At 38.2% G+C, this 23,628-nt stretch overlaps 2 protein-coding genes across 2 annotated transcripts; both read left to right on the forward strand.

Annotated features, from left to right (window-relative positions):
* Window positions 1-1,511: 1,511 nt before the first annotated feature.
* On the forward strand, window positions 1,512-3,082 carry LOC144464106 (dromaiocalcin-1-like). The gene is made up of 3 exons (XM_078169715.1): window positions 1,512-1,841; window positions 2,201-2,319; window positions 2,610-3,082. Exons 1-3 carry the CDS (start codon window positions 1,544-1,546, stop codon window positions 2,739-2,741), a joined length of 549 nt encoding a protein of 182 aa, XP_078025841.1. The 5' UTR covers window positions 1,512-1,543; the 3' UTR covers window positions 2,742-3,082.
* A 2,211-nt stretch (window positions 3,083-5,293) lies between these two features.
* LOC144464109 (C-type mannose receptor 2-like) lies at window positions 5,294-18,058 on the forward strand. Its single transcript, XM_078169721.1, has 6 exons — window positions 5,294-5,409; window positions 7,355-7,545; window positions 8,528-8,747; window positions 13,723-14,073; window positions 14,956-15,050; window positions 15,660-18,058. Exons 1-6 carry the CDS (start codon window positions 5,379-5,381, stop codon window positions 15,792-15,794), a joined length of 1,023 nt encoding a protein of 340 aa, XP_078025847.1. The 5' UTR covers window positions 5,294-5,378; the 3' UTR covers window positions 15,795-18,058.
* Window positions 18,059-23,628: the final 5,570 nt, after the last annotated feature.

The raw sequence follows: 23,628 nt of genomic DNA on the forward strand, positions 1-23,628 counted from the left end.
CGTTACAGATCAGAAGCACAGAGAGTTGTTGACTAGAGATGATACGCCGTCTCATGGCGGTCACTTCCTGTCAACGTTACAGATCAGAAGCACAGAGAGTTGTTGACTAGAGATGATACACCGTCTCATGGTGGTCACTTCCTGTGAACCGGCAGGTTTTTAGAACATTGCAGAACGGCGCATTGCACGTAGTCGCCTGTTCCAACTTGTCTCATGACGAATCTTTGGCCTCTGAGGATCATGAATGTTTGTACCAAAGCACCACAATCCATCCAGTTGCTGTTGAGATGCGTCAGTCTGGACCAAAGACCAATCAACTGTGCCATCCCTGGAGCTACGCTGCTAGCATGGCTAAAAGTTAAGAAAACAACAAGAATCTCAATGACAAAATCTAATTTACTTATAAAGTACGGTAAGAGTTGCTTTTTTGTCCTTCATGTTTCTTCAATACAACTCTAGTTACATAAATAATAGTATGTAGATGTTGACACTGCTTTCAGCACATGTGAGTTGCTCTTTAGAGTCAGCTGCAACATTCAAATCAGTCTGTGTTTGCATAAAGTTTGGGGAAGTATACAGATCCTTCTCTTCCCTGGAAATGTGCCTGTTGCTAAATTTGGAACAATGCATCTCTTCTCTCTGTATGAGAGGAATGATTTCTGTACATGGTCCCTGAAAATGAATGTGATAAACTAAAGTAAAAGTTCAAATCCACACTGTGAAAATACTTTTTGAGCAAATATAAGTCCTGCATTAAAATGTTGCTTTAATAAAGGTTTGTAATCATAATCAGGAAAATGTTCTTAAAGTATCAAAAGTAAAAGCAGTCAGTGCAGAGAAATGGCTCATTGGGTGTATATGGTATGATATATAGTGTTTGTAAAACCAAACAATAAATGTTTGCTCAACCGACAGTACAAATCCTCAAAATCTCGTCCTGTGCTCGGAGGGTTAGGAGCTCCTGGACCTGCTGGCTGTCCCGTTTATATAACCGCTGTTAGAATCTCTGCTGCCGGCTTACAGGCGAGACAACTCTATCCCCCATCGTACCTTTGATATATAATTGTGAGGCGACACAACCACATTAAATTACCTCCTTGAAGAGGCAGTGTAAAGAGGTTTGAGTGTCTGCTTATGCTGCTGATGCACCAACATACACTGACATGTCTTTACTTTAAAAAGGGAAATCAGGGTTCCAAAAAAGGAAGGAAGGAAGGAGGAAAAGGAAAGAAAGACAGACAGACAGTAAAAGAAGGCAAACTGACAGACAGAACCAAAAGGTGCATGAGAGAGACATAGATCGAGAGAGGAAGGGTGGGGGGGCCCACAGAGGCTGCTTAGGCACAAGGCCCAGAGTTTGGTGCTACGCCCCTGCACAGCTTCATGATTTCAGCTTTAAAGAAATGTGTGTGTTTAATAAATGTGAGGAAATATTCATACATAATATATAGCATTTATGTTGTATGTTACGTGCATCTACACAGCGCCTCACTGTGCTCTATTTTCAGGGTCTAATGTGACAGTTGTCCTCACTGACGCCTCCATGACATGGACTGAGGCCCAGAGCCACTGCAGAGTAAACTACACAGACCTGACCAGTGTGAGGAACATGACAGAGAACCAGAAGGTACAGGAGCTGATACCTGCAGGAGAACGTGTCTGGATCGGCCTCTTCAGAGACTCCTGGAAGTGGTCGGATGGAAGTAATTCCTCATTTAGGCACTGGAGACCTTCAGCACTTACTAGTTCCTTGAAGTCTTGTGTGACTGCAGTCTTTGGCCAATCTGGAGGCTGGGACGACTGGAACTGTGACTTGAAGAGAGCATTTATCTGTTACAGTGGTGAGCTATGGTGTGATTAGCCTTTACATGTACATTTAGGTTTACTTTATTTATATATCCAGCAAAAAACATCTTGAAAACAAACAAATAACAACTGTAATGCTCAAGCTATGGATAGAAAATACAAATTAACATCCATAATGTTGATGATGTTCATGATATTATTCAGTCAGTTAATAATCAGCAGTGATCAGATGATAGGTTCGTGTTGTTTGAGTGACGGCAGAGCTCCATGTTAAGAGACTGAGCTGATGGAAAATGTAATACCATAGATTTCTTTTTCATTATTGAAGGATGCTGATTATTATCCAACCAGAAATGTTGTGACTAATAAAGTTTGTTTGTTTGTTTGTTTTAAGTCATGCCTGTTTCAGAGAAAGTGATGAAAGTGATGAAAGTGATGAAGTTGAGGTTTAAGACACAGGACTCCTCTGTGGATCTGAACGACCATGCTGTGACGGAGGACATCTTAAAGCAGGTACATTTTCTTTTTACAGTAGAACCAAATCATTCATATGATTTAGCTGACTCCTAAGAACATTGTAAATATGCTATATGCAGTCCAAACACATGTGTCATCATTACTGTAAGACTTGTGTGTCAAAAATAATAAAGCATTTACAGCTGAATAAATCAAAGCGTGCAGCAGCATGCTCCTGAAAAAGAACTTCAACATGAGGACAGTGTGAGAAAGAATGCAGGATAGAATTCACCAAGAGATTTTCTCTGCTGGTGATATGCAGGAAAGTGAATGTTTTTGTGTCTCAGCTCAAACAGAGGCTGAAGGACCAGGGGCTCAATGACCACATCAAACTGAGCTGGAGGAAGCAGCCAGATGGAAAAGTCTTCCATAAGGAAGAGAAGAAGAAGAAGACCAGTCCAAAACAAGATGAGCTTTAATGTTGTTTCAATCCACTGTGGTCAGATGCTTCCTGCTTCTCTTCAGTCATCTTCTTCTGTCAACATCTTCTTCTTTTATCTTCTTCGACCCTCCTCTTCCTCGGTCTTTTCCTTCTTCTTCTTCTTTGGTAAAAAAAATCCAAATTATTGTGTTGCACCTGTGAGTCTGTAAATAAGCAGCAGTTCTTTTAGCTCAGTGCTAAGGTATACACGCTAACATGGTCACAACAAGGAGTAGTAGTGTTCATTGTGTTTGTGTATGTCACTAAATCACATGCATTCTGAATTTGTTGATCATAAATCTGATTTATTGACATTAATTAAAAGACTCAACTACGTTATATGTAATATGTCTTATTGATCCTAAAATAACTTCTGATGACGTCATACATTAGTGCACTGTCCAGATGCAGGGCAGGCAGCTGAAGGCAAAGACTACCACCACTGCACAGATGCCTGTGATTTACCCTGTTTACAGCTGCTCCAATCAATCAAATTGGGAAAAACCAAAGGACACTTTAGGTCCTGAAAATAGCAAGATGTAAAGAGGAGAAGTAAAAAAAGAGTTCGCTGAGAATGGATCAAAAACCCTCCACCTTCAGTCGGGAGGAGCTGAGTCAACTAACATCAGACATCATGAATATAAACCATTGTGTTAAACATGCCTCGAGTTGGATGCAGTCACAATGTGCTGTGATAACCTTTCCATGTTCTGAGGCTCAACCTGGATTTTTAACAGCGTTTTAACAGACCTCTGGGAACAGTTGGCCCAGTGGCTATAAAATAATAGATAAAGTTAGCTAATGTAACTGTTAGCCTGACAGCGGTGCATACATGTACAGAGCTGAAATATTTAAAGACAGTTAAACTCAAGCACATTTACTCACCTGGCCAAAAACGAGCACATGTGCTCCTAAAAAATGAAAAAAATGAGGAGCACAGTGAAAATTTTAAATAACACATTTCATAGGAAAACAACAAAATACAAAGGCCCTCTCAAGTATGTGGTAGGGGCCCAGCACACACACACACACACACACACAGGGCTACATTGGGCCTACTGCTCTACTATTAGACACAAAGGATGTCTTTAGTCCACTGGCTTTTGTAGTTGGGTCGCCTGGCACGCTGAGCTGACTTCATCCGATGAACTCAGCTAAATTTTAAAAATCTAATTCATGGTGAAGGGTCATGCATTTTCCACCAGTCACTTCGAAAAGCTCAAGGAAAAATATTTGTGGCTACAGGGGGGATCAAAATAAAATAAATAAATAAAATAAAAATCAGCCAGCCACCCTCCTCCTCTGATAAGTTAAGAACAGTCCCTTCAGTGCGGTGAGGTTTGTGGACCGTTACCTGCCACAAAGAGAGAAATGTGAGCGGCTCGTTTCTCCTCTGACACGTCACATACCTGTGTGCCGCCACGGCTCGGCTGTTCAGGTACTTCTGGGCAGTCATGACACCAACGAAAGAGGAAGTTATTGGACCTGGAGCTGAGCTTCTCGGTCGCCGGTAAACCGTTATCTTGCGGCGGTGGCCATAGTTCTCCGCCGTATTCCTGTCTGTGACCCCGGTTCAACCCACAACCTGCAGGATTCACCTTTCGTTTCTGCCGCTGGTTGAAATGTGTACTCGCACAGCGTGCTCCTGAATGATTTCTTTTGCTCGCTCAAAACTATTTTTAGTCGCAAATGCTCGCACCGTAGAGCTCTGGTCTCAGTCTAACACCAAGTCAGTTAAACTTCAGGGATATCAGTCTGTCCATTTAGGAAGCACAAGTGACTGTGAATCAGTTTCAGCTGCTTTAGTGCAAATCTAAGTGGCAACAGGTGCAATGGAGAGGCAAAAGCAAGACATCCCCCAGTAAAGGCAGCATGAGGCAGTACCTGCAGCCAAATCAGGTCAAGAAGGGCATCAACCCAGCAGCAGGACCGGTGTCTGCTCCTTTGTGTGAGGAGGAACAGGAGGAGCACTGCCAGAGCCCTACAACATGACCTCCAGCAGGCTACTGGTGTGCATGTTTCTGAGCACACTGTCAGGAACAGACTCCATGAGGGTGGCATGAGGGCCCCACGTCCTCTACAGGGACCTGTGCTCACAGCCCAGCACCGTGCAGCTCAACTGGCATTTGCCAGAGAACACCAGAATTGGCAGGTGATACATTTCTATGGCATAATCATTTTGATCTGGTAAAGCAGAAGCCAAGAAGTGAGATTCTGGTCTTAACTCAGTTTTGACAGAATATGTAGTTTGTAACACACTTTGTCTTTGTACAGCAGAACACTCCTGCCAAATGTTTTAAAGTATGAAAAAGTGGATCCCTTGTAGAATGAATCTTTCTAATGTAATGGAAATGTCACTGCCTTTAAATGACTAATGATCATTCACTACAGAGTGTGGTCACTGTTTGTTTGTGGCTGTAGTCCAACAACATGGCAGGCCTGTCAGACATGTTTTTGAAAACAAGGAAAACTGCTGATTTTTTTGCCTAATATGTAAATAATTGTTTAGTCAGAAAACTTTCCATGACGTTAAAATGATAGTGAGGTACTGTGAGGCGTTTGTGTTGAACATCAGGAGCTATTTCAACAGCTGCAAGTCTAAAGTCACGTATTCAACAAACTGAGAGCGAACAAGATGGACACAGTTCTTCTGCTCATCACAGCAGGTCAGTGTTTGTTTTATCAATGTTTATTCTTCTGTTACAGCACTTTGATATATCCCTGTGTGGTACACATTATGATGCCAGCTGGGGAAAATAAAAAAGAAGAAATTGTTTTCATATAATATACTGAGTGAACATAATGACATAATTTAAAGAAATGTTCAAGACATATTGTTATAGGGGTACATTTTTGGGTATGTTACCTTAAAGCAACACAGTACTCTGATGGTAAGAAATTAAAAAAGAGGGTTATTGTTTAGAATATTCATCAAATTTAATATGATACCAATGGAAAACGTACAAAAAACATTTGAAATGGTAAAACATTAAAAACGTACTCTTTTCATAAGGTTGTTTGAACGTTTCCCTCTGACAACACTGTACCACTGTGGAACAGCCCATAGGAACCTAAGCATACAGTCTGCTCTGCAGAGAGGACTGACTGAGTGCACTGTTATAGTCGACTGTACATCATCACACTCTGAACTTTATTAAAGCTATATATTATAAACATATCAAAAATAGACGACCGCACACTGAATAGACTTTACTGTGAATTTATTGAAAACACAGGATTTGAGTCCTTTTCTATGACATAAATATTAACTTGTATCTCCCTCTACAGGTAATCTGGACCCGTAGGGAGAGATGAGTCACTAGGTCTCCTGTCACTCACCCCTTCCATTTAGCGTAGAGAGGGACAGCTGTAGGACCTGTAACCCCCCTTTTTAAAAAAACATTCTCAACACTTCCTATTCAGTCGGCTGTATAATGGTGAATTGAAATAATATAAAATTGTGTTATTCTTGTAACTATCTATTGATCTAACTATGTTTTTTAAGATGTAATTTTGTACAAAATTATTATGCTCCAACTGGAGAAATGTTTATTTTTTGATATGTCAATGCACTGGAGAAAAAATGAAGTGAACATACTGATAATTTTCTATTCAATTGGTTGTATAATGGTATCAATTTAAACGATATAAATTGTGTAACTCTCGTAATTTTTCATTAATTTTGATTTTTTATTTTGTTTTATTTCATTTTGTACAACTTAGAAAAATTATATTGTTTTATTTTTTGGAAATCTGTTAAAGCACTAAAAGAAAAAAGAAAAAAATGAAGTGAACTGACTGACAATCAAGTCACGTGAGTCTTTATCACACCTGTGAATGTTCAGGTAATTGTGATGAGTGAACCTGAAGAAGCCACAGGCGAAACGCGTTGTTCGCTCTCAATAAATTCACAGTAAAGTCTATTCAGTGTGCGGTCATCTATTTTTGATATGTTACTTAAGATGTTCCTGCGATCGACCAGCACCTGATCCCCTATATCGGCTGTGCAGAGGGAGTTTTTTTTAATATATATTATAAACTTAGCTCGGTCATTTTGTAGAGATAAACACAAAATCCTGATGACCTTTATGCATTTGAACAGTATATAAAGCTAAATAACCAAAAACTGTCATGGTGGGAATACTAAAGTAAAAGAACTTCATTACAAGAAGAAGTCCTGCATTTAAAATCCTCTTTGAAGGAAGGTTTTACAGATTTTTAAGTCTGTCTAGATGCATGTTAGGAGAGAAAATCTGTTACTGTCCAGTATGAACAGGAGGAATGATCACAGCAAACAAAAACTGTTTGAATCTACATATGTGTATATGACAAACAAGATGTACTTAAAAGTATCAGCAGAAAAGTACTCACTGTGAAGGGAAATGTCTCCTGTGACTCATTCTGTTATTATGATTTATTTGATTTGATTGTTTTTTTATTACACAACATCTCAAAGTCAATTCTCTGTTGTATGTTAATGCTAAAAAGTCCATATGATTAGTCCAGGACAATGTACTGTCTATGTGACCTAAATGAAACATTACAAAGTGAAGAGATATAAAAAGTCATTTATAGTCTGAATCTGATCACTATGCATGTGTGTCACTACAGGGCTGTGTGCTGTCTCATCACATGCTGAACGTCAGTACCATTTTGTTTATGACCTGAAGACCTGGACTGAAGCACAAAGTTACTGCAGAGAGAAATACACAGACCTGGCTACTGTCGACAACATGGAGGACGTGACGACCCTGAACAACATGATAGATACAAGCAAACTGGTCAACCCAAATGGATGGAACGTTAGTTCACTTTTCTCTGTCTTTCATCTAAAAGTAATTTTTGACAATATTGTTAAAGACAGGTGGTTTGAAAGTATTAAAATCTGATGCTACATAGTAACTATAGTAAATATCTCCTGTAAAATGTAGTAGAGTAGAAGTATAAAGTGTTTTTAGTATAAACTTCCCTCATGGTGTTTGAGCAGACAGTGTTTCCCTGTTGAGCTGCAGTGGAGGGATGGTAACAAAAGGAGGAAGACTCTAACTTTGGAAGATCTCCACAGACAGATGAAGCCTCAGATTAACTTCACATCAATGTTTGAATATATTTTACACAGAACGAGGACTGTAGAGTTTGTTCCCCAGCTGTAGCAGCTCAAAATAATAATAATAATAATAATAATATTCAGCATATAATGTGAGAAAACCTGAGTGCTTAATTAGTAATTAAGAGTTTTATGCCAAATGTAATAATGTAGGAAAATGATTATGTATAAACTAAGTAGCAAAATGTTGAATAATGTCATTAATTCAGTGTATGATGTGATCATTTAAAGAAAAGAGTACTCTCCTTGTTTCTTAGAGCAAAGAAACTCTTCTAATCTTACATGACACCAGTGTTATTACAAAACTGTTATCGCATACATTGAAATTATTTCATTATGAGCTGCAACAGCATCACTTACACTGAAAGTCCAATATGAGGGGATCTCTTAATGTCCAGTATGAACAGCAGGAATGATTACAGGAGGCAAAACTTGTTTCACTGTTCATATGAGCTCCTGAATGTTGTTTGAAGACAGACTTAAATTTTGTGAACCTGTCCTTTAAGAGTTTTACACATTGAATCTCTCAGCTGTAAAATCCTGTAATAAAGTGGTGGAGGATCAGACTGACAGGCAGCATCAAGACTGTTAATGGGAAGTTTATGTAAAAATGTTGCCTTGAACAAAAGCTAGAGCGAGGTCTAATTCTTTATCTCACTGTCAAATATTGCTTTTAGGGACCCTGGATTGGACTGTACGATGACGTTAACAGCTGGAGGTGGTCACTGTCAGACACAAGTTTCTACAAACACGGGGAGACAGAGTTCAGACGATGGAGGGATGGAGAACCAAGCAATAATAACAGTGCAGCACACTGCACAGCGATGGATGAGGATGGACTATGGAACGGCCACTGGTGTAGTGACAGCCTTAAGGTCGTCTGCTCATATGTCAGAGGTGAGAATATGAAGTAGTGAAGTTTTCCTTCTCTGCTTCTCTTTGCCTCTTTGTTTTCATTATTTGGGCCTCTGTAGTATCGGTCAATCCATCAAACCAACTTTATTTGTAGCACCTTTCATACAGGTGAGAGCAGTTCAAAGTGCTTTAAAGGTGACTGACAGGCTGAGAATAAGACAGAACAAATGGAAACAGTAAAACAGCTCAGTGTGTCTCCTGATGACATCACAGAGGGCTGATATGGACAGACTGGACACTTGTATGTTCACGTGCACACAGTGTGTGTGTGTGTGTGTGTGTCTGTGTGTGTGTGTGCGTGCGTGCGTGTGTGCTGACAAAAATATCCATATTTAAAAAGCAATATATTGTATGTGTCTATTTTTGGTGATTTTATAATAAGGACGTTTTTATGAATGTAGAGAGATGGTTCAGAAATACTGTTATTAATTTAGTTTATACCATGGTCTGGGTGAATACTCAATTCTGATTGGCTGCAGGGTGTCCGTTAAAAGGTGTTATAGGACAGCTAAAAAGACGTTCCGGTCAAATTGCCTGATGACAGGTTCTAAATTATTGCACTGGCTCAACTGCTGGTTTGTAACCATAGCAACGGAGACTCAGAGCAGAGGCAACAGATTACAACGGGCATCATGAGTGATTTTATCGTTTCATTTCATTTATTTGGTGAATTTGATCATTTTGATGACTGGGATGCAGAAGAAGAAAGGATAGAGAATGAAAAGAAAAGGGAGAAAGGGCACAAGGAGCCGCGGGTCTACACCAATCACAGCCTCCGGAGCACAGCTGTAGGTCGGCTCTCTGACACCGGCCTGGAAACTCGTCACATCATGACCGTCACGGGACATCGGTGTGAGCGCAGCCTGCAGGCTTATTGGGCTCCGTCAGCGCAGGAGAGACGAGACTGGAGCAACATGTTGTCGTCTCCAAATGTCCCAACAAGCAGTGCTCAATCTGTCAGTCTCCGTCCTTCAAATGTCACTATGATGGACATACCCATATTACTTTCAAATGTCACTATGATGGACATACCCATATCACTTTCAAATGTCACTATGATGGACATACCCATATCACTTTCAAATGCCACTATGATGGACATACCCATATCACTTTCAAATGCCACTATGATGGACATACCCATATCACTTTCAAATGTCACTATGATGGACATACCCATATTACTTTCAAATGCCACTATGATGGACATACCCATATCACTTTCAAATGTCACTATGATGGACATACCCATATCACTTTCAAATGCCACTATGATGGACATACCCATATCACTTTCAAATGTCACTATGATGGACATACCCATATTACTTTCAAATGTCACTATGATGGACATACCCATATCACTTTCAAATGTCACTATGATGGACATACCCATATCACTTTCAAATGTCACTATGATGGACATACCCATATCACTTTCAAATGTCACTATGATGGACATACCCATATCACTTTCAAATGTCACTATGATGGACATACCCATATCACTTTCAAATGTCACTATGATGGACATACCCATATCACTTTCAAATGTCACTATGATGGACATACCCATATCACTTTCAAATGTCACTATGATGGACATACCCATATTACTTTCAAATGTCACTATGATGGACATACCCATATCACTTTCAAATGTCACTATGATGGACATACCCATATCACTTTCAAATGTCACTATGATGGACATACCCATATCACTTTCAAATGCCACTATGATGGACATACCCATATTACTTTCAAATGTCACTATGATGGACATACCCATATCACTTTCAAATGTCACTATGATGGACATACCCATATCACTTTCAAATGTCACTATGATGGACATACCCATATTACTTTCAAATGTCACTATGATGGACATACCCATATCACTTTCAAATGTCACTATGATGGACATACCCATATCACTTTCAAATGTCACTATGATGGACATACCCATATTACTTTCAAATGTCACTATGATGGACATACCCATATCACTTTCAAATGTCACTATGATGGACATACCCATATCACTTTCAAATGCCACTATGATGGACATACCCATATTACTTTCAAATGTCACTATGATGGACATACCCATATCACTTTCAAATGTCACTATGATGGACATACCCATATTACTTTCAAATGTCACTATGATGGACATACCCATATCACTTTCAAATGCCACTATGATGGACATACCCATATTACTTTCAAATGTCACTATGATGGACATACCCATATCACTTTCAAATGTCACTATGATGGACATACCCATATTACTTTCAAATGTCACTATGATGGACATACCCATATCACTTTCAAATGTCACTATGATGGACATACCCATATTACTTTCAAATGTCACTATGATGGACATACCCATATTACTTTCAAATGTCACTATGATGGACATACCCATATCACTTTCAAATGCCACTATGATGGACATACCCATATCACTTTCAAATGTCACTATGATGGACATACCCATATCACTTTCAAATGCCACTATGATGGACATACCCATATCACTTTCAAATGCCACTATGATGGACATACCCATATCACTTTCAAATGTCACTATGATGGACATACCCATATCACTTTCAAATGCCACTATGATGGACATACCCATATCACTTTCAAATGTCACTATGATGGACATACCCATATCACTTTCAAATGTCACTATGATGGACATACCCATATCACTTTCAAATGTCACTATGATGGACATACCCATATCACTTTCAAATGTCACTATGATGGACATACCCATATCACTTTCAAATGTCACTATGATGGACATACCCATATCACTTTCAAATGTCACTATGATGGACATACCCATATCACTTTCAAATGTCACTATGATGGACATACCCATATTACTTTCAAATGTCACTATGATGGACATACCCATATCACTTTCAAATGTCACTATGATGGACATACCCATATCACTTTCAAATGTCACTATGATGGACATACCCATATCACTTTCAAATGTCACTATGATGGACATACCCATATCACTTTCAAATGTCACTATGATGGACATACCCATATCACTTTCAAATGCCACTATGATGGACATACCCATATCACTTTCAAATGTCACTATGATGGACATACCCATATCACTTTCAAATGTCACTATGATGGACATACCCATATTACTTTCAAATGTCACTATGATGGACATACCCATATCACTTTCAAATGCCACTATGATGGACATACCCATATCACTTTCAAATGTCACTATGATGGACATACCCATATCACTTTCAAATGCCACTATGATGGACATACCCATATCACTTTCAAATGTCACTATGATGGACATACCCATATCACTTTCAAATGTCACTATGATGGACATACCCATATTACTTTCAAATGTCACTATGATGGACATACCCATATCACTTTCAAATGTCACTATGATGGACATACCCATATCACTTTCAAATGTCACTATGATGGACATACCCATATCACTTTCAAATGTCACTATGATGGACATACCCATATTACTTTCAAATGTCACTATGATGGACATACCCATATCACTTTCAAATGTCACTATGATGGACATACCCATATTACTTTCAAATGTCACTATGATGGACATACCCATATCACTTTCAAATGTCACTATGATGGACATACCCATATTACTTTCAAATGCCACTATGATGGACATACCCATATCACTTTCAAATGTCACTATGATGGACATACCCATATCACTTTCAAATGTCACTATGATGGACATACCCATATTACTTTCAAATGTCACTATGATGGACATACCCATATCACTTTCAAATGTCACTATGATGGACATACCCATATTACTTTCAAATGCCACTATGATGGACATACCCATATTACTTTCAAATGCCACTATGATGGACATACCCATATTACTTTCAAATGTCACTATGATGGACATACCCATATCACTTTCAAATGTCACTATGATGGACATACCCATATTACTTTCAAATGCCACTATGATGGACATACCCATATCACTTTCAAATGCCACTATGATGGACATACCCATATCACTTTCAAATGCCACTATGATGGACATACCCATATCACTTTCAAATGCCACTATGATGGACATACCCATATCACTTTCAAATGCCACTATGATGGACATACCCATATCACTTTCAAATGCCACTATGATGGACATACCCATATCACTTTCAAATGCCACTATGATGGACATACCCATATTACTTTCAAATGCCACTATGATGGACATACCCATATCACTTTCAAATGTCACTATGATGGACATACCCATATTACTTTCAAATGCCACTATGATGGACATACCCATATTACTTTCAAATGCCACTATGATGGACATACCCATATCACTTTCAAATGCCACTATGATGGACATACCCATATCACTTTCAAATGTCACTATGATGGACATACCCATATCACTTTCAAATGTCACTATGATGGACATACCCATATCACTTTCAAATGTCACTATGATGGACATACCCATATCACTTTCAAATGCCACTATTAATGGTAATGTAGCATTTAATTTTAAATAGGAAACAATTCTGTTAATGTGTTTATATGATTTAATCTCGACTACTATATGCTTATGAATAATTTGTGGAAATTAAAAACGATTTTGACTAGCCTACTATTTGGATGTTGATTATTTGAAACACATTTTCTTGGGCCTATAAATGAACGCCAATGAATCATGAAAGTAATATCTCAAGGTTTTTTTATTTGTTAAGATGATAATGTTTTACTTTGTTATTATTACATATTCATTAGTTTATCAATATTATATAATGGTTTGAAAAGTACCACAGAGAGGCATGGATGGGAGGCTGTATGTTACGGTGCATCTACACAGCGCCTCACTGTGCTCTATTTTCAGGGTCGGATGTGACATTTATCCTCATCAACAAATCCATGACATGGACTGAGGCCCAGAGCCACTGCAGAGTAAACTACACAGACCTGACCAGTGTGAGGAACATGACAGAGAACCAGAAGGTACAGGAGCTGATACCTGCAGGAGAACGTGTCTGGATCGGCCTCTTCAGAGACTCCTGGAAGTGGTCGGATGGAAGTAACTCGTCATTTAGGGACTGGGTACCAGGGGAACCTGATAACCATGGAGGAAGTCAGCATTGTGTCTTGGTACACTTTTCCCACTCCCTCTACTCCGGACAATGGCACGACGACCCCTGTGACTACAGGAAAGCGTTCATTTGCTACGGCACACGTGAGTTCTGACCCATTATTCAAAGTGTATTTGGATTTCTATAGCAACATATAACAGCAGCATATAATAAACATATATGAATAATCCACAGCATCCACAGTCTTTAAGTGCTCCTGTTCAGTAGTCTGACCGCCTGGGGGTAAAAACTATCTCTGAGGCGGGAGGTTGGAGCTCTGATGCTCTGCAGATGCTTCCCTGAGTGAAGATAAGAGAAAAGGCTGTGTGCTGGGTGACTAGTGTCCTTTCAAATACAAAGTGCTTTCTTCCTCCAGCAGGTGGTGTACATGTCCTGTATCTGATGTAATGGTGATCCTATGATTATTGACGCTATTTTCACCATCCTCATCAGGTGTTTATGATCCTGTGCTGTTATGCTGCCAAACCATACCAGTATGCATCCAGTCAAGGTGCTTCCTATTTTGGACTGGTAGAAGTAAATGAGGGTTTTTGTTGACATGCTGTGTTTCCTCACACACCTCAGAAAGTCAAGTCTCTGTTTTGATGACACAACTGGTGTTCAGAGACCTGGAGAGGGAGCTGGTGATCTGGATGCCTAAGAACTTGAAGCTGTTAACAGTTTCAACAGGGGTGTTGTTTATGTCAACAGGTGGCTGAACAGTTTTCATTTTTCTGAAGTCAGTGATAAGCTCTTTTGTTTTCTCAGCGTTAAAGGACAGATTGTTGTTGTGATCAAGTCCCGGACAATAAATTTTAACCCTCATTTTTATGGAGTTGTTTGTAAAGTGAGCAGCAGTGGTGATCAGCTGCAGATGATCAGTTTGTGTCGACTTAATGCTGAAAACATGCAACAGATGGAGGATGTAACTACCACATTTTCCCTGTTAGTGATTAAACTGATGAAATTCTGAAATGTTTCCACAGCTACGACAAAACAAGTGTTCAGACTGAAGTTTCACACACAGGACTCCTCTCTGGATCCGAATGACCCTGCTGTGATGGAGGACACCTTGAAGAAGGTAAATCATGTTTTCTAATTTGATTCAAAACCAATCAATTGACTCTGAAAGCAAATAAAAAAACCCAACTTTATTGATCCCCAGAGAGGAAATCCACATTGCAGCAGTACAAGAAACAGACTGAGGAGGAAACAGATAAAGAGCTATTTAAAATCATAAATACAGTAAAATAAGAACATTTAATAAATGACATTCAGAAGCTATATACATGATATACATTACAATACTTTGGTCACATACAGGACATGACTTGAGCATTGTGCCAATCCATATGTGCAGAAGTAAAGAGTGTGTTAGTGCCACTCTGCAGGCCTTATTGATGTGTGACTAATGAAGAATCAACAGTCAGCAGAAACTTCACTATCTGCCACCAAATGCAGCAGGAAACTGTACAAATACAATCCAGCAATCTGAGAAAAGACAGAGAGTTTACAAGAGAAGAAAAATCTACAACAGACCAACAGGTCGGCACCACCTTAGGAAAAACAAGTATATATGAAGCAGAGTGCTCCTAAAATAGAGCTTCCAGATGAGTCCAATATAAATAAGAATGCAGAATGTAATCTGTGTATGTGAGTGATGATAATGATGAGGAGTTTTGTGTCTCAGCTCAAACAGAAGCTGAAGGACCAGGGGCTGGGTGACAACATCAAACTGAGCTGGAGGAAGCAGCCAGATGGAAAAGTCTTCCACAAGGAAGAGAAGAAGAAGAAGAAGAAGAAGACCAAAAAGGATGAGCTTTAAGGCTGAATTGTTGTGTTTGGTTTCATCAGAGAAAAGTGGATTTCTTTCCTTAAAGTCTTCATGTAATGGGTCAGAATAGATCTGCAACAATTAGCTGATTAATCCATCAGTCGCAACTATTTTGACAATTCATTTATCAGTTATCAGCTGATTCCAAGTTCTTAAATATAAGATTTGATATGATCATAAATTTAATATCTTAGACTGTTGGTCGATAAAAACAAAACATAAGAAATCATTTGTTAGGGCTGTTGGAAATTAGAACAGACTTTGTTATTATTTTCTGACATTTTTCAATGAAAATACTTTAAGAAGAAATAAGTGAAGATACTTAATAATAAGATTTGACTAAAGGAAAGTAAAAAAAAAATCAGCTTTAATGTTTTGTGGAATCTTTAAAATATATTAACAAATGAGTGATATGGAAAATAATCATATGTGTTCTTCTCATGCTGTCACCTTATCAGGGATACAAACTTTACGTAATTTCCCTAAAATTATTCATGTGAGTTTTTTTTATCTTACTGTTTCACCTTTAAGCAGAAATGCCAAATATTTGCTGGTTCCAGCTCCTCAGATATGAAACTGATCATTTTCTTTGTCATATATGATCATATATTTATTATCTTTGAGCTTTAGACTGTTGGTTGATTAAAACAAAACATAAGAATTTATCTGTTTGGGCTGTTGGAAACTATAACAGACAGTTTTCAATATGTTCGGACAATTTATAAATCAGGTTAGATTAAAATAAATACACTTTATAATGTAAGATACTGTAAATTAAGACACTTAAAGATGAGATTTAACTGAAGGCAACTCCATTGGAAAAAACAGCTTTAAAAGAGATGAGCTTTGGTGTTTCTAATAATCTTTAAAATCTATTTTAACTCTCTTTCTTTATTTGAGAGTAATACTGCATCCAGAAAATGTGTTGTTGTCTCACTGTAATGTTTCAGAATATTTTAAAGAATTATGTGGAAATATGTATTTTTATCATGCTGTCACCTTATTAGGAAAAGTAAAGCAAATTAAGCTTAAATAATTCAAAGGTCCAGTGTGTAGGATTTAGGGGGATATATCATCAGAAATTGAATATAATATAATAAGAATGTTTTCTGTAGTGTGTAATCACCTGAAAATAAGAATCACTGTGTTTTGTTACTTTAGAATGAGACATTTATATCTACTATTTGGAATAATATGCTTGTTACACATTAGTAAGTGTAATAAAGGACCATTGTTTGGATTTAGGGACATTAGCAGTGATGATTTCCGATTGCAACTAGCTGAAACTTCTACCATGTGCCAAGTGTGAACTTAGAATTCCTTCAGTGTTCATTGTTCAGGAGGTTTTTATCAGGAGCCAAATTATCTGCTGAGCTCTTTTCTTCTCCTAAACAAACACACCAGCTGATTTAAACCAGTAAAAATGCAGAAAAAAGATGTTTCATGTTACAAATCTGTGTTTTTACCATGCTGCTCAGCTTGTCTTGGAGAGGCAAACTACGGTGGCTGATGAGAAAAAGCGAATGACTATCTAGAGTCAGTGTTTGGTTTGACCGTTCTGGGCTACTGTAGAAACATGGCGCTGCAACATGGTGATCTCTGTAGACGAGGACCTGCTCCCTATGTAGATATAAACAGCTCATTCTGAGGGAACAAGAACACGAGGATTCTGATTTTCAGCTGATTATACACTACAGAAAACATACTTATTATATTATATTTCATTTGTGCTGATTTATCCTCCTAAATCCTACACACTGGACCTTTAAGTTGGACTGTGCAGCGTAATAGCATCACTAAAAGTGGCTTCCTTTATCATCTTCTCCTGTCTCTTCTTCTTTGTCTGAATCAAAGCTACAAAGTTCTAAAGTACAGGCACTGTACTGTGAAGCCATGGATTTCCATGTTATCATACTTTAGACTTGTACTTAGTGACCACACTATATTCATTTATCAGCTGTAGTTACTGATTACTTTGCAGTTTAAGATTTTAAATTTAAAATGTTTGATGAGTTGAAATGATCCAACAGTAATCATTAATCACATCCAATAATACACTGTTTGATAAAAGGCTTTAAAAGGGTTTATTCTGCATAATGAGTTCTTAAACTTGTGATACTAAAGGACATTTATTTTCTGATGACACTTGTGTTCATTTTTACTTCAGTCATTATGAAAGCAAGACTTGTGTTTGTAATGTTGTATTTTCCCAGTGTGATAATGCTACTTTTGCTTCAGTAAAGGTTTGAATACTGTTTCTGTTCCAGTTCTTGGTGTATTTCCAGGTCAAAACACAAGAGACCTCCCGTGCAGTCTGATGCCTCTAACCAAGATAGAGGTTAACACTTTATAATAAGTACACACTATTAAGCATTAGTTAAGCATTAATAAACACTGAATTCATCATTTATAAAGCATGTTTCTGACATGAATACTCATTAGTATGTAGTTTATAAACACAGTCATAAATGTTTTACTCTTCATTAATAAGCTCATCTGTAACGTGCTTAATTTTCATACTTTATAAATGATGGATTCAGCATTTCTGAATTAAGTATTACATCACTTACAAACCAGTTATTTAGGAATTGTCAGTAGCTTGTAAGATCATTTAGAAAGTGTATGTAAAATGATTAATAAACTATTTACATGTCCATTTATGCATGCACTTACACATGCACATTCAGACATGTACTGATGGTTAGTGAATGTGTTAGTAGATGTTTTATTAAAAACTCACAAATTTCTTTTCCGATAGAGGTCCTATAAACAGTTATTAATACAGGAACTCATTAATTCAGGTCGTTAGGAAGCACTTACTACTCGTTAATTAAGTATTTTGTGTGAGCTCATCTAAAGTGAGCACTATCTATGCCTTATAAAGCATTTACAGATGAGATGTAAAGGCTGGGGATGCCTCAAGACTCACTGAAGTCTCAGTTATCTTAACAGACAAAGGAAAGACACAACACAAAGGGATATAGAACATATTGCATTAATATTTATTGCAACTTCTCAACATATTGTAACTGTACAACTGAACTGTTGATTTAAAAAGACGTACAAGCGTAAACATGGCTGAATAAAAAGTCGCCAACACCAACAGTGGATCACAGAAGTTTCAAGTGCTACAAATCAAATCCATATGTAAAATATAAAATGTTTCAATATCAAAAAATAAAGTCAGAAAATATGTCAGTGTCATAATTCAACATACATTTGAAATCCTATCTCAAAGAAAAGTCTCAAAATTATTTGAGACAGACTCAACACATGATAAAATAATACAGGAAATGTCATTTCATGACGCTACAAAAACACAGTACACTGATTCCTTTGAATTTGTCTCAGCCATCTCCCACAGAAAGACAAATTCCTGCCAACAATGGTTAGTGGCTGCATATGACTACTTGTAGTTTCTGGAAATGTCAAATGTACCATCACGGTGTTTCTTTGCGAGCCATTCATTCCACTCAATCACTGAAAGGTGGTCAGAAAGCAAAGTGTCAGTGTGATTTCCCCTGAGCCTCCAGATCTGCTCCTTGTAGGATCTCCAGGCCCTCTCAAGATGCTGGGTATGGGCACCAGTTTGGGGATCTACATACCACCTGCTGTGGTTGACAGTGTGATGGTTGTACCCTAGTGCAGAGAGTACGCGATAGGCACGCCACCTGTAATGAACTGCATCCAGTTACTGAGGGAGACCTTTGAATGACTGAAGATTGGCTTGTGCCTGACACATATTTGTTTTTCTGTGTGCTGCTTGGCGACAGGTCCTATTTAAAAAGAACAGTAACATAAAATACTGTTTATTTAGGAAAGGGCTTCATGCAATACTATATGCTACAACACTATCTCTCACACACACACACACACACACACACAGAGGTTTGGGTAGTAATGGTGTATAGTGGCTTCCTATGTCACTATCTGCGCACACTAGTGTGAAGGGCTTGTACGGTGCCAGTGTAGGCCCACAGGTGCTGGTGTCAGTGCACTAACACAGCAAACATGTCCAAACATTTGCTCTTCTTTGTGCTGATTTATTATGTACATCCAAGGCAAAGTATAGACTGTTTTACCCAATAATAACACGTTTCAATAATGACATACAAGGATAATCTGACCTGTGGCGTTACAGCCATGGCACGGTCAAAAACCGTATGGCTTCCCCAGCGTGCGCACCTGCGCTGATTAACCCACCTGACTATATAGACAGCAAACCACAAGCCTGAACAGATACTGCCACCTACTGGCACAAATGTGCACAACACCCACAAGCAAACAGAAAATGAACAATCTGGCTCCTACAAATGGTAAACAGTAAATTTAATCGAGATGACATCATCAGGTTACAAAACATAAGTAACTATAATCAGCTCAAAGTACATTTAAAAAATGTGTAATTAGCTTGTAGTCAGTTACAAGGATTACTTGTTTGAATTGTGATTACATATCTAAAATATGGAAATTTTAAAATGATAAAACTGCACAGTACAGCTGTAGACGTTCATGCCAGCATATTTTTGTGAGGGTAATTTGATTTGACCAATTCTAAATGCTGGATATGTTCTACTGTAGCCTATATATAAGTAACTTACTCCTCTCAGGTTGCTAGCTTTTTAAATGGTGACTTTATTAATATATGTTGGGAATCAATGTTTGGTCCAAAAGGATTTAGATTAGATGACATGTTGTTTTGTTATCCAGTAGATAACATTACTAATTACATACATTGCATTGAATTTGTATTCAGTAACCTGATTACATCTCAAAGTAATCTGAGCCAAACCTGCACACAAATCAACACATAACTGCATATTCCTTTATATTTCTTACCAAGCATATACATCTCCACTGTTCGTCCTCCTTTTCAGTTTCATGTCCTGATAGCATATTCTGCATGGGACTTTTTTCTTTAGCAGTTTCCTCTTGTGAAGCCACTTTATGAGCTTCAGGACGTTTCTTTTCGAGGTTTCCTCATTAATAAGCTTCTTCAGTCGGTTGAATCTGCTCATTGTTTGCAACAACAAGAATGCATTAAACTGCGGTGATTTTATGAAGACATCCAGCGTTGTTATGATCTGGTCCGCTTCAGTACCCACAATCCCGCTTTCAACACGTCATGAAGGTGGGCCAAAGGAATCTGCTTCCACTACGTCATCAACTTGACAGTGGGAGGCGGCAACACTGAACGGGGAGCTGCTCCATGGAGAAGACGTGGAGCTGAGTGCAGCCAAGATTATGGAGAACTCCGATCAAACTCGAAGAGTCGGACGGACAACGATTTTTGTTCATATGAATGAATCACTTGTTCATATGAATGAATCACTTGTTCATATGAATGAGTCACTTGTTCATATGAATGAATCACGTGTTCATATGACTGAATCACGTGTTCATATGAATGAATCACTTGTTCATATGAATGAATCACGTGTTCATATGAATGAATCACTTGTTCATATGAATGAATCACGTGTTCATATGAATGAATCACTTGTTCATATGAATGAGTCACGTGTTCATATGAATGAATCACGTGTTCATATGAATGAATCACGTGTTCATATGAATGAATCACTTGTTCATATGAATGAGTCACGTGTTCATATGAATGAATCACGTGTTCATATGAATGAGTCACTTGTTCATATGAATGAATCACGTGTTCATATGAATGAGTCACGTGTTCATATGAATGAATCACTTGTTCATATGAATGAATCACTTGTTCATATGAATGAATCACGTGTTCATATGAATGAATCACTTGTTCATATGAATGAATCACGTGTTCATATGAATGAATCACATTCATATGAATGAATCACTTGTTTATATGAATGAATCACATTCACAGCATATACATCTCCACTGTTCGTCCTCCTTTTCAGTTTCATGTCCTGATAGCATATTCTGCATGGGACTTTTTTCTTTAGCAGTTTCCTCTTGTGAAGCCACTTTATGAGCTTCAGGACGTTTCTTTTCGAGGTTTCCTCATTAATAAGCTTCTTCAGTCGGTTGAATCTGCTCATTGTTTGCAACAACAAGAATGCATTAAACTGCGGTGATTTTATGAAGACATCCAGCGTTGTTATGATCTGGTCCGCTTCAGTACCCACAATCCCGCTTTCAACACGTCATGAAGGTGGGCCAAAGGAATCTGCTTCCACTACGTCATCAACTTGACAGTGGGAGGCGGCAACACTGAACGGGGAGCTGCTCCATGGAGAAGACGTGGAGCTGAGTGCAGCCAAGATTATGGAGAACTCCGATCAAACTCGAAGAGTCGGACGGACAACGATTTTTGTTCATATGAATGAATCACTTGTTCATATGAATGAATCACTTGTTCATATGAATGAATCACGTGTTCATATGACTGAATCACGTGTTCATATGAATGAATCACTTGTTCATATGAATGAATCACGTGTTCATATGAATGAATCACTTGTTCATATGAATGAATCACGTGTTCATATGAATGAATCACTTGTTCATATGAATGAGTCACGTGTTCATATGAATGAATCACGTGTTCATATGAATGAATCACGTGTTCATATGAATGAATCACTTGTTCATATGAATGAGTCACGTGTTCATATGAATGAATCACGTGTTCATATGAATGAGTCACGTGTTCATATGAATGAAGCACGTGTTCATATGAATGAATCACTTGTTCATATGAATGAATCACGTTCATATGAATGAATCACTTGTTCATATGAATGAATCACATGTTCATATGAACAAGTGATTCACTTGTTCATATGAATGAATCACATTCATATGAATGAATCACTTGTTCATATGAATGAATCACATGTTCATATGAATGAATCACTTGTTCATAATCAAACGTGTTTTAGCCTTTTAAAAACATAAGCATCAGTATAACTGTACGCTATATTATTGAGTTTTTTCACTACTTTACCTTTCAGTCAGACAGTCTGTTCTGACAGGGCTTCAGTTAACTATGTAGAAATGGTCATTTTGGTCATGTGTTTTAACCAGATTGAAGATTTTCGTCATCAGACGTCTGCATCTTAAGATATCAGACACTGAACGCAGCATCACAGTACTTTTTAGTTCTACTCTGGGGAACATTTAGTGGACCAGAGGTGGAGGATCTGAGGGATCTGGAGGGAGTGTATCTGACCAACATGTCTGACAAACAGTCAGGAGACAGTCTATTAGGAGATTAAAATGATTTCCAAAATGAACAGGAAGCTGATGAATGTGATCAAATTTGTCTCAGACCACGTGGTTTAAGTGATCAGCTCACAGTGTGTCTGTTTGTATTTCTTGCTGTCCACTTGTGATCGGATCACCTAAAACACACGCTGATACCAGTCTAAACCGGTGCAGTGTGACAGTGAGTCCACACGCAACAGAGTGGAACACGGCCGGCATTCATTTTATTTTTAAACCTATGATTTTCCTGCTGTGATGTGTCAGAAAGTCATCTGTGAAAAGGCCTGATGGGAACTGAACACGTCACTGTGGCAGCTAAATTTATGTGTTTGAATTCAGAGCTGTGTGTTTGTCGCTAAATGCATGCTGGGAGTTGTAGTTGACCTTTGTAGTTTTTATATTCATAGTCTTGGAGCTATGATCAAATATCTCTAATCTTATCTTATCTGTTCTGATGATTCCACCAGTAGAGTTTCACTTCCATCCAGGATTTAAAGTTCTCCAACTTCCAACACCAAAGTCTTTGAGAACATGAACCAGAGCTTTTGTGTCAGAACTGTTGGTGCCCAAAATAACTCCCTTTATAGGGGCAGTTCTGTCAGACAGAAATGACAATGTG

Source organism: Epinephelus lanceolatus, chromosome 8 (genome assembly GCF_041903045.1).
Source record: "Epinephelus lanceolatus isolate andai-2023 chromosome 8, ASM4190304v1, whole genome shotgun sequence".
Taxonomy (NCBI): domain Eukaryota; kingdom Metazoa; phylum Chordata; class Actinopteri; order Perciformes; family Serranidae; genus Epinephelus; species Epinephelus lanceolatus.

Excerpts from the sequence above, each read along its gene's own strand:
- LOC144464109 (XM_078169721.1), top strand. The coding sequence starts at position 5,379 with ATGGACACAGTTCTTCTGCTCATCACAGCAG. Across the intron at positions 8,748-13,722 it reads CGTCTGCTCATATGTCAGAG|GGTCGGATGTGACATTTATC; the intron begins GTGAGAATATGA and ends CTCTATTTTCAG. Across the intron at positions 15,051-15,659 it reads TGGAGGACACCTTGAAGAAG|CTCAAACAGAAGCTGAAGGA; the intron begins GTAAATCATGTT and ends TTTGTGTCTCAG.
- LOC144464106 (XM_078169715.1), top strand. The coding sequence starts at position 1,544 with ATGACATGGACTGAGGCCCAGAGCCACTGCAGAGTAAACTACACAGAC. Across the intron at positions 1,842-2,200 it reads AGCATTTATCTGTTACAGTG|TCATGCCTGTTTCAGAGAAA; the intron begins GTGAGCTATGGT and ends GTTTGTTTTAAG. Across the intron at positions 2,320-2,609 it reads CGGAGGACATCTTAAAGCAG|CTCAAACAGAGGCTGAAGGA; the intron begins GTACATTTTCTT and ends TTTGTGTCTCAG.